Source organism: Melampsora larici-populina, assembly GCF_000204055.1.
Source record: "Melampsora larici-populina 98AG31 unplaced genomic scaffold MELLAscaffold_27, whole genome shotgun sequence".
NCBI lineage: Eukaryota > Fungi > Basidiomycota > Pucciniomycetes > Pucciniales > Melampsoraceae > Melampsora > Melampsora laricis-populina.
The window spans coordinates 42,253-58,090 of record NW_006768791.1 but is presented as its reverse complement, the minus strand read 5'-3'; the positions used below and the strand labels follow the sequence as shown (position 1 = coordinate 58,090).

Genomic DNA, 15,838 nt, shown 5'->3' with positions numbered 1-15,838 from the left:
GTGCTGCGCCCCGCACGGGCCAGCTTAGATTTTTTTTGATTCCTCTGATTTCAAGCCTTTTGAAATTCAGTGTACCTTCTGTACTGGCTTGTAGCCTCTTTGATAATCCTCAAGGACAAATTTCAAAGCAAAACTGATCAGATCAACAGGAATCTGAGAGCTGGAAAGGAAGTATCATCATCCCCAATGGAATGTTTCGAAAATGGCGGGAATCTAATCACTGAACAACTTCTGATTGATATCATCTTGAAGCTGGGTGAGGACAAGCCCTCAAATCTTGAAAAATTGAATTTCAAGCATTCAATACTTACATACACTGTGAAAATAATGTATTTTTCCCATGTGAAAAATGAGCCCCCCTAGGAATTGATATGGCATGCTTGATATTGGCCAAAAAATCTGAAACAATCAGGTACATAAGTCAGAATGTGCTATGTTCCTCCTGGCAGAAAATTTCAGTTGATGTAAAAAAATCCAAGCACTCAGTTTTTTTCATTTTCTAGCTTTTCTAGGCCTTTAATGCAAAGGATCACCTCCTGACAAAAATGATACAACATCTCATCATTGTCAGCCCTGAATACGCAACCAGAGTACCAATGGGCAACATATGATAATAAGAAATTGTATAGTGGGTAGTGTCTAAAAGCATGTAATGTCCGGCCGGCCAAAAAGCTGTTTTATCAAACACTTCATTGTGTGAAGAGAACTTTCTATAATGTAAAGATTGTTACAAACAATATGTTCAATACAACTTTGGATTGCTATTGATGTGAGGATTCCAAATCTGCCCTTGGCACCAAAATTGGATCAATTTTGTGGGTTTTGTAAACCTTTTTCTCAAAATACCTTAAAAATAGCAATTACAACTCAAGGCTCAGTTTCAAGAGTCAAGTTACATATGATTCAGCATATGTAACATGTGCAAAACTTACATCAAAGAGTGTGTACATACACAAAGTTGATGTGAACCAAAGCTACACATATTTCACAGCCATAACACATACATAACAGGTGAAATATACTTATAACCCAATGGTGACTGTGTTACTGTAATTAACCTAGCCTTAGAGCCATGTTTTGAGTGCACTTGTAGTCCAAAGATTTCCAAGGTTCAGACTATATAAACCCTGAAGATCCAACCATTTTTAGAAGAATCACATCATCACATTTTTATTCCACAACTACACAACTTTGCTTTTCTTCATCTTCCTAGAACCTTTAGACTTTGCTTATCAATTACCAAACTTCAAAGGCCTGATTCTACAAACCTTGAAACTAAAACCTTGTGTCTTGTTGCTTATTCTATGTGCTCATTCAACTTTGTTTCTGATTAGACTCCATAATCAGTATCCCTGGTAATATCCATTTGGTGGAATTACTTGTAAGGAAGTAGTCCTGGAGTATTGCTCCTATCAGATTTGGGATTCATCAGAGATAAGAAACTCTAAATCTATGGCAAAATCTCTATTAGTCAGAGTGTAAAGTTCCGGGTGTTATAATAGACTTTAACACCACCTGTAATGCTTCTCCTGACAGCATTACAAACTAGATCACCTTACAAGTATATGAATTATTCTTATACTGAATCTCATTTCTTTACTTATTCAAACTATTGACATGCACACTCCTGGCTCCTTAGGTAATCTAAACTGATGTTTTGATTATCATCCTTTTGGAGCTAGGAATTATAAATATTCACTGGTTCTAGAAAAACTTCCCTCAGCTCAATTCATTTGAGCTTCCCGTCCTGTTATTCAGAAGATAACTTTCCCCGCAGTGAGGGCTATAAGCAATCCTTTACACCACCTCCTTTGACCTCTCTTTGAATAAGAAGAGGATAAAATTAGGATTGATAACTGCACATCAGTTGCTCTTATTTTTGATTATTGTAAAGACAATAATTAACCCAAAATCCCTGGGGTAAAGCATTTGTTTAAGGGTCAACTAACTGGAGTCTTTACTTGTTTATTGCAAGTAAAGTTCTTACACCCAATTCTCTACCCAATCATACTTGTAGATATTGATCTACACCACTTTGGTAGAAGTTATCAGACCTTCTACAACCTTTTTATTGACTCTACTAGCCTAACAGACGCTAGTAGGATCACAATCATCATCATCACAAGGTCTGTAATAACAAGTTGTGTATAAGCTTATGATGAGACTGATTGTACATACATCACTCATTAATCTTCAGGCACACCAACCTATCAACATCCTGAGAAAGCCTACCATTTTGACAAAGAGCATCCTTGAAAACCTAATGTTTGCTCATTTGGATTGAACTGTGGTTTGTATGGTGGTAAGTAGACTATGATAACTCCTGTTTCCTCACACATTTTCTTAATCACCCTATAGTGACAACACTAAGACTGATTTTTGGTTTGGGTATGGTTGCATGACAGGCAGCTTGAACAATATTGTCATTTTTGGCTTCTTGATAATGGGCAGACACAGGAAACAAGAGATGGTTCTCCTGTAAGAATACTGATTACAGCCGTTAAAGGATTAAACAGCAGAAGTCTTTGTCTGTGTGATGCACCAGAGAGCCCAAAACTAGATTAAACCTGGTTTTGGACACAATTTAACAATGTCTTGTGGGAGACCTGTCACTTTTGATTGGATTTAACAGGTTTTATACTTTTGTATTAAATATTGGTGTGACACAAATTTGTATTTTTATGCCTTTTATATGTTTAGTAGCTGCACATTCAATGCAGTTTCTGAACCAAAACACAGAAATAATGCTAAAATAATACATTTTTGGATACAATTGGTTTCCCCGCAGGCAAATTGCCTCTTGTTGCCTGTGAGATACAAAAGAACTAGAAAGCACTTCTTGCAGATCACTATAGTGAACCCTCTCCCTCAACCATTTCAAATCTTTTGATTGTTTGTCTTTTTGGACCAAACATGGATGTTTTACACATCTGAAATTGTAAACCAATCTCCTCTTATTAAAGCTGAAGGACCTAATAAATCAGTACATTTTTTTCCAGAAGAAAAGGCATTAACTTTCAAAGCTTTGTGAACAGTCAGGGCACATTCACTCTTAAGGAATTCCTGACCAGAAATCAAATTCTGTAAAGATTTTAATTCAAAAATGAAACATCCACCACCAAACAGACACTTTTAAATTTTTCAGAATGTGATTTCTCACCAGAGATTGCTTAAGTGAACACACCCTAACTAGCAAAAGGCGTTCTTTGAAGTTATTCACAATGGTTTTTCAATCCAAACATGGCTTGTTGAATTTTGTCAAAGAAAAGGGTTAGATAAGTATTGATGAGTTCAAGCATGAAATCTTCATCCTTATCAGACCAAAGCACTGAGCAGCCTCATTGTTCATAGGTTGCAGGATTGCATATAATGGCCTGAGGATGAATGTATAAAGTGTTTCATTTTGAACAGGATTTTTTTGATGTTGCAGTAAGGAGTTTGTTTTCAATTGATTTGATGGATTGTCCAGATTGAAATTTGGTCAGTGCAACAACTTTGAGCTGCACAATGTACATGACAAATCCTATCATAGAAGAGACTGAATGGGAAAGAATCAAATGGATGGATGGGTGAGTGAAGGATGCAGTGATGCAGCAAGGGTGAGTGACTATAGCAGTCTAATGCAGCAGGCAGTTTAACCTATAACCTGACCAATTTGAAGGCTGTGCATATATTTTTCCTGCATACTTGTAAGAATGAAAAGATAAATTCTTGATCAGCCAAGCTAATCTATCTTGACTGTAAAGCTGGTGACATAAATATCCTTAGAATTGAATTTGAAAAGTATAAATTCCAAAAAAAAAGAAGTCAAAGTTAACAAAATCAAAACCATCAATTTCCAAACCTCAAATGAATAATTAAGTTATAGGCCTAAATAACTTCTTATACCAGCTTCTCTTTCTTTAATAATAGTTCTCTTCAAACAACAAAATCAACAATCAATCAAAAAAAAAAGTAGCAAATCAAGAAAAATGAGAGTCACGAAAAATTTAAAAAACAAAAGACGAGCCAATTGTAGAAAGAAGTGAAGAAAAAGAAAAAGTCTTGTGCCAAAAGTTGGAAAAAAAAGTATTTCATTAAATTAAGTAGAGAAAAGTCATATAAAGTAAGATGAATAACTTTTCTATCAAAAATCATAGAAAGAAAAGCTCAGAGGGGTAAACAGATGATGAAAAAAAAGTTAAACAGATTTATCATCACAAGATTGGACGAAAGAAAAAAAAAACATAAAAAAAACGTCCAGATCTTTGGGAGGGTAGGGGAAGTAAGAGATGGAGTGGTAAATGCAGAAAACTATGTCATCTTCATTACGCAGTAGATTTGTTATTATTATTCTTATTATTCTGAGTCACAACAACGGCTGCGATAATTGCACCGGCAATTATTACTAATGATCGAAAAGCAACAGAGTAGGTCAGTAAACGAATAAAGTGATTGGTCTGGAAAAAAAGATCACACTTACGTATTAGAACAATGAGCCCTGAGATCACAAGATTATCTAGTCAGTAAGCATCTTCAAGTTGGTACATCTGTGCGAAACACTCACAGAAACAAATAATACGCTTTTTCCGAGCGGCTGCTGCTGATTGCTTGGCCTTTGTAATGTGCTGACCGCTGTGAATATGAAATAAATAAAATACAACAATGATCCATATGAGTTTCAAATGTATATGACTCTTCGAGTAGAATGTGAGATTGAAACTGACGCCTGCTCAGTATCCCTATTCACATCGGCTGCGGTTGTCTCGACGTTCTCGATGACATGGTGTTGTTCTTCGACCATTGTCGCAAGCTGATGAGAGAAGTACGATAGTCAGGCAAAGCTATGAGATATAAGAAGGTATTCCAACGAACATCGTTGAACATCTGCATAAGCTCTGTCAGAGTTTGCTCGATCCTCTTCACATCCTCGTGGCGTTCTTTAACTTCATTGAACGCCGCTCGCGCGTCTCCGTATCGATTCGAGGTCATCAACTACAAAGACACCATCAGTATAGGCCGAAAACAGAAAAGAGGTCTGAGAAGGGAAGTTCGTGGTTGAAAGACTTACAGCTTGAGAGAAGACTTGTCCGCCATCATCACTATCGACAGCTTGTTTAATCTCCTCGGGTGTTGCATCAGGTTTTACAATTTTGTATTGCCTTTCCATTCGTTGCTTGTATTTCTGACGCGACTCTTGTTCGACTGATTGATACCTGATGGTTGAATGGATTCATAATGAGTTGGAATATCAAATCCTTCAATATCTCTTCTCCCGAGACATGAAACGAGTAGTCCGTAGGATTTGAAAATCAACAAACTTGGTAATGGTGTCCATCAAACGTTTCTTCAGTGCACCAACTTGAGTAAGTCGGACGTTGGTATCACCGCCAAGTGGTAAACCATCAGTAGAAGATTTGAGTGAATTGATTCGATTCTTGATATTGTTGGTTAATCTGGATGTCTCAGTAGTGAGTGTTGCGAGTTGATTGGTGATCGAATGATGCTGTTGTTCATCTAATTCTGAAAGTGCACGTGAATGAAGATCTCGAATTCGATCGATATTATCGTTGACTGATCTGATTCCATCGTTGAGAGAGGAGACCTTTGATTTCAAAGAGATTTGAGGATCAGAACCGAGCCGATAAGAATGGAGGAGAGAAAGCAAGTGATGAACAGACTTCATTCATAAAGGCGGGCATATCCAGAGTTTTGCCCTCTTGTAACTCATAGCTTTCCATGAAACCTGCCTCTTTGTCTGGTTGTACAAGACCATAGCCATTTGTAGTGTTGACAGAGGGTGGTGAAGGATCCGAGCCGTAGTTTACACCTTGATTTGCCTGAAATGATTCATGGAGGGAGTAAGTATGAATGATGGTAAGGTAAAGGGAAGGGGAAGTGAAATAAGCACTAAACACGCATAGCTGCAAGTCTGTCTCGTGCCATCTTGAAAGAGGTGAAGTTGAAGTTGAAGTTTGAATGTTATTGATGGTGATGATGATGATGATGATGATGATGATTGGGTATCGAGTGAGTTGATGGATGATATGCGAGTTGAAAGTTTGATTAGATTGGTGAGTGGTAGAAGGTTTTTAAAAGCTTTAAGGGTTTGAGAGGAAGGTAACGGTAAAGGAAAAGGGAAAGGGTGATTAAGGAAATTAATCGAAATTCATCAAGGGAATTCCTTGTATGTAAATCGATTCACCAAAGATTGAAATTCTTACAGTGGCGCGGTCAACTGTCAACGAGGATCAAGTTAAAGTCAAAATACTTTAGTAAAATACAGTTTCAAGTGCTCTCTTTGAGTGAATGGCTGTGAGTATATCACCCGATCGGTTTCACTCTTTTCATTTTCTCGGATTCAGGGAAGAGGTTATATAGCTCAACAAAGCCCTCTCGGCTGTGCCCGTATCATAACTTCACAATCAGTCGCAAGCCCCTCTAGAGAAGGCTTGCTTCAACAAAGGGAAGAGGTCACTTTGAATGAATTAAAATGAAAATGATATCATCAATCCCTTCTTCATTCACTTTTGATTTGTCTTTATCGTGCATTGATCGTATTCCACTGTGCGTATGGTTACCAGTGTGATTTCTGCTGTTGTCAAACCCACTTGAGAAGAAGGAAAGACCAGAACTTGAAGCACATTTGGTGGCATTTTCTCTTTCAGAGTTCAAAAGCCTAGAACAAAAGCCTCAGGTGATGTCTCCAATTTTGGCATTCGTAACAAGTTTCTGCTTTTATCTTGCAAAATTGGTATATCTAATCAAATACTACCTCAAACCCTTCAGAATAGAATGGGAAATCTTGTAGGCTCATGTGGTTGGGTTTGGAGTTGGATTAAATCTTATTCACTACACTTTCAATCACTTTGATTTCTAGAAAAGATTCCATGTTTGTTTGTTCTGGATTTTACATTCTTCTGATTTCTGGGACATGGAAACCTGTGCTTTCAAAGTATTGAGAATTGTGGAAATTAAAGGTGAGTTTTTGATGGTCAAATGAATTGAACTCACTGCTGTTTAAACATATTTTGGCTAATGTTTTCCATTTGCATTGGCTGTTGATCAATAATGTATGCTGAGATCAACTATGACATCATTTGATTTTCAAACACCACTCATCTTTCTGTTTACCATTTGTTGATTCAAGAATTTCTCACTCTTGATCGTAAGTATATCATGGAAGTTAACATGTGAATGGTAGAAATTGAATCGAGTAATCCTATCCTGGATCACAAGAACTACAATCAATCGAACAGCAAGGTCAAGAAACAACCAGGTATTGGAAAAAAAGTAAGTAAAATTCTGTAGCTTTCTAATTCTATGACTGTTCAAGACTGTTATATCACCTTGTTAATTTTGTTGGGGACCCTGAACCCTTCATGGACAAAGCTCAGTCGAGTCTCGGCCTTCGAATGCACTGGTTTTCTGCCGACATGAAGTCCCGCAGGTCCATGCTTTTTCATTGTCGACGAGCATTATCATGTGAACAGAGCTGGGATAGGCAGGTGTTTAGGTAGATTGAATGCGCTCCTTGATATAGTTGACTTTAAGCCGGTCAACTTGCTTTGCTTCATCGGTGTTATATATGTATCATGTACGTAAAGATAACAAAGAAACCTCGAAATTGGGAATCTGTTTACCAACTCTTAACTTAACGATCGAAAAAACAAAACACGACAAAATATCACAAGCTGATTCGTTTGGGATGGTCAACAATCGTCACGATTTACATAAATCAGTCGGGACCTATTGAAGAGCCGAGGGCCTTTGCTCACGGATAAGTTCTACCCTCTATTTCTTATTATCAAATCGTGACTATCTTTATCAACTTTCTGCGATTCGATTCGAAACCTACGTAATAGATACAAAAGCAGATACAAAAGCTATATTCTATGATTTGTTCAGCTGAAACCTGAAGATATATATGAGAACATAATCATACGGAGAGAGAGTCTTGACGACAATGGTACTTGAAGGGTTCATGAAGCCTTTGTAATAACAAGAGTATGTAGATTTCTTCACCATAAGCGTGACTAGCGCAATCAACCAATATCCTTTCATGCCGTGGACGCGTTGGATCAAACTGATGATCCAATCTCTGACCAAACAGGAGTAGAACGAACGCTCAGTTCTGAGAGGCCTATAAAATCCAATCAATCTCTGATCAAACAGTCCAAGTAGTCTCGCCAGATTGTCCTCTGAATCCCTAGTTTTACGCCCAAAAAATTGAATCCCAAAAGATCTTCTTCTGATTGATTTTCCGCTAAAACATCTCCATAGGATTCTATTTTAAGATGTCCGTAGACGTTCCTATGTCTCGACCTGGATTTGGAAGGTGTGTAGAGACACTATGTAGACCTTGAAGATTACACCTTACACATAAATACTTGAATAGTGATTCTTTTTCATCTCTTGCTTTTGAATTCAGTGTGGCTCTGGCAGCACATACAAGCGTGTTTTGTAACGTTTTCAGAGCCGAAATTTCGCCCGATTTTCCGACGCAATCGATCTTTCAGTATTCGGTACTTTTGGCTAATTTCTTGGAAGTGATCAATAAGTTGCTGATATTCTTTTGACCTCACGTTCTTGATTGAAAGGTACATATCACTGATTTCAAAGACTGGTCACCACCAGTGGTACTACGGAAGCAAGTATTCAAGAAGATCGCTGGAATCTTGAACGCAAAATCTCCACCTATCTACGCTGTCTTTGATGGTGATAAACTAGCCTTCAGTCACGCCGAAATACCCAAAAATTTACTTACTGGAGAAGTTCGCATTTCTGACATTAATCTATTAGGATTGGAAGAGAGAGCTTGGACGATCAATCTAATCTTTTTATTTTCTTTGTCATATACCTAGGTAAACGCTTCTAAGCCCAACGAGAGGGATAACGTATTCCGATACAATGTAAGTAAAGATTTTAACATTTTTGATAAAAGGTAATATTGAAAACTTACTACACAAAATCACAGTTAACACCGATCCAAGCCAATCCGATCAAAAAAGCGGAGCTTCGGCCTTTACTCGCTGGTGCTCAACATCCTGGTTTTTCAACCAAACCAACAGAGGAGAAACTTTTACTTTTAATCAAAGCTAAACAAATCTATCAAGCTCATAATATTGCAATCAAATATCCAATCAACTCGGACGAAAATCAAAGTTTTTCAACTTCGAGAGCTGTTTTCCCGTTTGGAGCTCCAGAACTCTATATCTCCGGCGGAGCTGTCTTGAAAAGTCAGTCAAAATAAAATAACAAGAAAGTCTTATGAAGATACTTTGACCATTCTGATTGAGATGTGATCTTTCATTCTTTAGGAGGCTTTATTGCCAATCTACGGGTAGGTAACAATGATGATGCCTTCAACAATATATTGTTTTCGGTCGATACCACTTGCGCAACTTTTGTTGTGCCAGGAAGTTTGGTGGAATTATCAGCTAGTATACTTGAGTGTCATCCTAGGGACCTTTCAAATCTACGTGATGATAAAAAGATGATTTTACGTCGAGTACTAAGGAAAATAAAAATCAGTATCAAACGCAGTCCTAATGATCCAGGGATCATAAGGTTAATTTATGTAAGTTTCCATATTGGAATGCACAAGATTATGCAGCTAACCAGCTTGCTCAAATATCTTCAAGGATTTTGGGTCAAGTAGTGCAGATGAAAGATTTCAGACTGAAGAGGGGGAACACACTGTTCAAGTGAGTCCCACTTTTTACTCTTTTGATCATTTGGTTGATCCTTTTCATGACTTATTTTTCTCCTTCAATGGTAGAGCTTTTTTGAGAAGCACCATGGTATGCAACTTAGAGGTCCACATTTCCCAACTGTCCAAACAAGTGCCAAGAAAAAAGCGGTGAGTCGATTTTTTGATTACATGCTTTCTGAGATGTGATTTACTGAAATAGACTTTATTGATTAGCTATATCCGATGGAATTATGTGAAGTTCTGCCTGTGAATTCTCTGTTTTTAAAACTCGAGAAACAATTCATGAAATATCTCAAGGCGATTGACTATGATGATTATGTTTTCATCTAGAATCAACAATATAAGTTGACACTGCAATCCGATCAACAACAGAGAGCTCTAACTTTTCAAACTTCAAAGTCAGTCTACGCGGTTTGGACATGATGATATCAAAAATTGAATATTCTTCTACTTACTAAGTTGGAAACAATCATTTTTGAAGGCCGCACCAGAGGTTCATGGACATCAAGAAGGGCTATCGTAGCATGATGACGGAGGAGGCAAGAGATCTGTCAGCTATTGTTCATCACCTCCAACTTGAACCATGTAACTGACTTTTCTATATTGATGTAGGTCAGATGCGTACGGATTAAGAATTTCCGAGGAATTTTTGAGGGCTCCTTGTAGAGTTCTTCAACCTACACATTTGAAGTACGGAGAGTAAGTGATCAAGAGCTTCATTTCGGTTTTTTCCCAGATCTTATTGGGCGCTCTTCCTTTGGACCTTGTGTAGACGTGGATCTGCTATGGCAAAAGACGGACAATGGAACATTGCAAGACCACCCCTGAAACTTTTTCAACCAGGAGAATTATCATCTTGGTCAGTTGATTACTCTTGAACCCTTTGGAGATTACGATCAGATTCTGGTCCTAAATTAGATACATGCTTCTATGCTTTTCATGGGATAATTCCAGGGGTGTGATGGTTTGTACACCAAGAGTGAATGACAGAGAACTAGATCATTTTTTTCCTGCGTTGGTCAGAAAGCAGAATGACATAGGTAAATCGAATCTTTGTTCATGAGTTTATGAAGAGAACGAATTCCATATTCCAAATCATCATAAAAACTTTTTGTTCCAAGGTACTGACTTTGAATGTTTTCTTTTAGGGTTGAATTGTCCAGAAAAGAAACCACCATTTGTCAGACTTCAAGGAACGAGTTCGAATCATATCCGAGCAGCGTTTCATCAGACTGGAAAGCAAGCTCGCCATATCTTCGGATCAGATCCTCAAATTATCATATGTGTAACAGATGATAAAAGTCAATATTATCATATCATCAAACATGAAGGTGATGTGAGTTGAAATGATTCCTCCGCACAATCTGTGATAGCTTAGCTGAATTTGAAGGAATCTACACTCAGCAACTTGCAGATAAGGGGGTGACGACTCAGTGTATGGTTGCTAAACATTTGTAAGTGATCTCAATCAAGTATTTGAATGCTTATTCGAGTTGCTCATCTCTCTTCCATCATGTAGACAGAAGGCCCAGGACCAATACCTCACCAAGTAAGCAAAGATTGCAACCATCTTCGTTATCATCATATAGGTGACTGATGCTTTTTTTTAAATTTCTAGTCTCGCTTTAAAGGTGTAAGTCATTTACTCGAGATCATAAGAATGAAGGAGAGCTAATTAAGATTTTATAGCAACATTAAGATTGGAGGTACAAATCATGTTGTACCAGCTCTCCGTGTATTAACCAAAGGACCTGCTATGCTCGTGGGTGAGTGATGATTCTATCTGCATTGGGCTTCCTGTCCTTTCATTGATGTTAGTTTGGATTTCCCGAAGGTGTCGATTTAAGTCACCAAAACTTAGGATCAGTCCTTAAACCTTCCGTAGTAGGGATGGTTGGCACGATGGATTCAAATTTATGTAGGTATAGTGGTATTGTAGGTATCCAGCCACTCTTAGAGCCCGCGAATGAACAATCTAGGCCCAGGTCTCAAGAGGTTTGTTTCTCCATCGCTTCATAAGATTTAATTGCAAATTAAATTACAAACCGAATTAAAGTATTGAAAAATGATTCTCCAATTGATGGTTTGGGTTTGTTTTGAAAAGCCAATTGAAAAGTTTGAAGATATGTTGTATCAACTTCTGAAAAGATGGAAAACCGAATTTCCAACTCATATCTTCCCCAAGAAATTAATTATTTTTAGAGATGGAGTTTCCGAGGGTGAATTTGGTCAGGTTCTTTTGCAAGGTCAGTTACAATATACATTCTGTAAGGGTGAATTCTATCACGATTGATTTAAACGATGAATTCTTCGTGTTCTCATTCTTTTAGAATACGTCGGAGCTAAAGGTGCGTCAAAGCAAACTTATATGAGGTTGAATTCGGTTTTCGTTCTAACGACTGCTTCTTCGAAAAAGCTGCACTTAAAAGGATCGGTGACGAGAACAATGATTGTAAAGTAAGTTATCAGACTCCATTTTGTACTTTGATCATACAAATTCCTGATCAGGATGTAAATTGTGATGTAGATAACTTTTATAGTGTGTGCCAAGAGGTAAAATGAACTAGCGTCCAATTAGTAGATTTAATCGATAGCTTTCTGATATCTATCTTGATTTTGAAAGTCATCGAATCAGGTTTTTAGCTCAGCAGCATGACCAAGACAGATCAGGAAATGCTCGAGCGGGTACTGTAGTAGATCAAGAAATCGGGGACCCTCACATTTTCGATTTCTTTTGTCAAAGTCAAGCTGGACTTTTAGGAACTTCCAAACCATGTAGATATTGTGTTTTGAAGGATGAATCAGACTTTAGTGTTGATGAGTTACAGGAATTGGTCAACTCGGGTAAGTGGGATTTAAACTCCATTCACAATATTGACATTGTGATTTGTGATTTTCATTTCAATCTTTATCTTTTTCAAGTTTGCTCCTCATATCAACCCGCTACTAGATCTGTTGGAATGGCAGCACCAGCCTATGTGAGTTACATGATCCTTGTCTTGAGTCTTAGTCCAGCTAACCAAAAACTTGAATTTGACATGTCTATTTGGTTGCTTTTCAAACAGTACGCGGATATCTGTAAGCTTGAATTCACCCTCTGTTCTTTTCAATTTGACACAAAGCTCAGTCTTTTTCAAAAAAATGTTGGGTTTCTTCCTTGTTGCAGTGGCAGATAGAGGTAGGATGTGGCTGAATATAGATGACGATCAAAGTTCAGTGGGAGGAAATAGTCATCATGAACAAACTGAGGAACATAGGGCAGCGGATCTTGAAGCATACAACGACAAGATTAATCACATGATGAACAAGATCAATCGCGTTAATCACACCATGTGGTGGACTTGAAACTGGTTCCAATGACATTTCGCATCGTGTGTTAAGTTGATTATTGCATTTTGATTGGGGATTTCTTCCTGTACTTCTCGCATATATCTCATCTTCATGAAGAATAAATTGATTAGTCTTGTTCGCTTGTCTTTTTGTATACTGCGAATTAATGATATCGGTTCAAAATATTCTACCATACATTGTAATTCATCTGATTTACTGAATCAAATATCTCAATCATTTTAATCCTGTAGGATATAATAATATAAACAAAATTAAAGAAGATATATCATCTTGTTATTCGCAAAACAAACGAATCATCTCAAATAGATTTGAATTGACATAAATGTTTCCAACTAGGAGAGATATGCACATGCAAGGTCGTGAATTTTTGTTTTGTCAATTCAAAATTTATATTTCTCAAGAGATCGAACACGATAGATTTCGTGATGTCAAGAAAGCGCACCTTGATTGTTTGGAATCTTGTTTCGATTGCACTATCACATAAAGGGCGCGTCAGATATACTCTCTTGTGAAATCATCAAGAATAGGTTGTTTTGGTGGGGGCAGTGGACTCAGACTCTGCAGTATCACTGTCAGTGAAAAAGATTCTCTTTTTTGGAAAAAGTAGGAATGATAAAATGTTGCATAAAGTTCGTAATTGTAGATCATAATAATAATAAAGAGACAGATGAGAAAATCAAACCAGCTTAATTTAAGTTTTTGTTAAAGAAGATAAATGAAAAGACATGAAAACCGGTCACAATGATTTTAAAGAACCAAAAAAAAGAATCAAATGAAATACAAAAACAATCATCAAAGAGTTTAACCATAACCAATACCAAAAGTTTTAATTCGATCAAGAGTATAAAGTCTGTTATCTTTAAATGTATCTTCACAAATCTTAGTTTTCAATTCTTGAGCACGTTTCCGATTAGAATCTTCATCTTTTTTCTTTTCTTTTTGTTTTTCTTTTAGTTTTGATAAATGTAAAAGTTGTTCTTGTTGTAATTTACCTAAACCGTTTGAAGTAGAACTAGAACCAGAGGTAGGAGTCAAACTAGAACTAGAACTAAGTCCCGGAGTAGAACTTGAAGTAGATGGATGATCTAGATTGTTGCGATGAGAATTGACTGAAGTGTTTGGATGGATAGATTTCTTGGATGGTTTTAGGATTTCATTTGGATCGCCTTTTAGAATTAATGAAAGTCTCTTGAGGTTCTTGCCGTTACTTGAACTTAAGTCTGCGACTAAAGCTTCAGGTTTATGGTGGTGATGATGAGTCAATGGTTTGATGTCTTTTGAAGGTCTTCTTGAACTTGAATCAGTTGGGCTTGGGATCGGTATCATTGATGTTTGATTTGGTCTTCTAATCCTTCCAGTGATCAATACTCCAGAGTTATCGAGGTAATTACGAACTGTGATTCATGATCGATTATGGATTATTTTAGATGATGTGCTTTACTGTCTTTCGAGGAGAATCTGATGTCACTTACCGTTTGAAGGAGGTCGAGGATGGCTTGGTTGACTTTGTGGTTCATCATCATCACGATCAGAATCCATATCAGCTGTCAATAATGAAATTGAAAAACAAGTTAATCTCAACTTCGACTTCAGTTTGTTTTTAGGTTCTTTGAAGTTAAAACTCACGAAATGGTGTGGCGGGTCGACCGATTGGCATTGTTGTTTTAATTTGACTGAATTTGTTAAGATAGATTATTGCAAGAACCAGCAAGCTGAAAAATCTTTATTGTTTGTTTGATGTGTTAGGGTCGAAGTTCAAGTCAAATGCAAAGTAAGTGTTTGGGACTGATGGCTTAATAGTTTATCAAAAGTTGTTGAAGTTAAGACTGATGAAGACAAAGTTGAAGAGGATTGGTGGATGTGGTTACTTAAAGTGTGTAGAACTGATTTACTGAGTGAGGAAAGTGAGGAATCCAACGATCAATTGGGTTGCTTTTATATGAATTCATTACTCTATCTGATAGCTTATGAGAAGGCGAGATAAGGATAGGGATAGTCAGAAGGCATGTAGTCAAAGGATAGATGGCTATCATTACTTCGGGCGAAAAACCTCAGATCGAGCGATTCACACTTACCTTGCCATCTTCCTTGGCTATAGACGGAAAGTTTGAATGGTATCTTACTTGCCTACATCAATTATTAGGTGATTTGAATAGGCATGAGCCATCTTCGAGTGTTTTATTTTAATGTTAACCATGTTAGTTAAGTTGACTATCGTTGCTTATCTCGCGTTCTCTTAGCACGAAACCAAAAAGAAATCAAACTGTCGAATGTAAGCCCATCCAAAAGCAAAAGAAATGCGCTAGATCAGGCGGCAGATCAGGCTCTGTCGATATTGTTGAGTGTTGAGTGCTGAGTCGGAGCAGGGGCTCGATCACAAAAAGTACAGGGAAAGCAACTGGTTTTTGATATGACGTCATGATCAGATTGACCGTAACTCCTTTTGATCCCTTCACTTCCTTCACTTCACAATCCTCGCCATTCTGATGCTTACTGGTCCAGCCTCTTCTAAACTACAAGAGATTTTACAAATTTCTCAAATCTTCATAGACTTGATCGAACCCAGATACGCGAATTCTGATGTATCTGTATGGCTGAAGGCCTACCATAATCATTTCGATACTAGCGGACTAAATTGCAACGCTGAAGGCATTCTCACACCCTCAGAAAAATGTGGTTGTTAAGCTCTTTGATTGTTGTGGATCCAGTGCGATGTTCTCGATTTCAAAATTGCTTTATCGATGAAGCCGATGCTACTGCTGCTACGTCATCCAGCCTGTTCCTTCAAGTACA

General features: G+C 37.5%; 3 protein-coding genes across 3 annotated transcripts; 1 reads left to right on the top strand and 2 right to left on the bottom strand.

The window, feature by feature from the left end:
• Positions 1–3,772: 3,772 nt before the first annotated feature.
• On the bottom strand, positions 3,773–6,096 carry MELLADRAFT_49002 (uncharacterized protein; the record flags this gene model as incomplete). Its single annotated transcript, XM_007411764.1, has 9 exons — positions 3,773–4,387; positions 4,463–4,480; positions 4,547–4,614; positions 4,707–4,792; positions 4,855–4,974; positions 5,051–5,195; positions 5,301–5,584; positions 5,661–5,819; positions 5,896–6,096. The coding sequence occupies 9 exons, from the start codon at positions 5,923–5,925 to the stop codon at positions 4,308–4,310; spliced, it is 990 nt and encodes a 329-aa protein (XP_007411826.1).
• Positions 6,097–8,276: 2,180 nt separating this feature from the next.
• On the top strand, positions 8,277–13,039 carry MELLADRAFT_88455 (uncharacterized protein; the record flags this gene model as incomplete). The annotated part of the gene is made up of 26 exons (XM_007411931.1): positions 8,277–8,317; positions 8,411–8,528; positions 8,580–8,753; positions 8,844–8,891; positions 8,957–9,218; positions 9,300–9,559; positions 9,624–9,686; positions 9,761–9,841; positions 10,025–10,092; positions 10,176–10,244; positions 10,307–10,393; positions 10,467–10,553; positions 10,649–10,734; positions 10,843–11,030; positions 11,099–11,148; positions 11,214–11,243; positions 11,313–11,327; positions 11,384–11,460; positions 11,529–11,689; positions 11,799–11,940; positions 12,025–12,042; positions 12,111–12,151; positions 12,289–12,538; positions 12,617–12,672; positions 12,760–12,772; positions 12,861–13,039. 26 exons carry the CDS (start codon positions 8,277–8,279, stop codon positions 13,037–13,039), a joined length of 2,664 nt encoding a protein of 887 aa, XP_007411993.1.
• Positions 13,040–13,846: 807 nt separating this feature from the next.
• Positions 13,847–14,702, bottom strand: MELLADRAFT_108046 (uncharacterized protein; the record flags this gene model as incomplete). The annotated part of the gene is made up of 3 exons (XM_007411763.1): positions 13,847–14,439; positions 14,518–14,589; positions 14,672–14,702. 3 exons carry the CDS (start codon positions 14,700–14,702, stop codon positions 13,847–13,849), a joined length of 696 nt encoding a protein of 231 aa, XP_007411825.1.
• Positions 14,703–15,838: the final 1,136 nt, after the last annotated feature.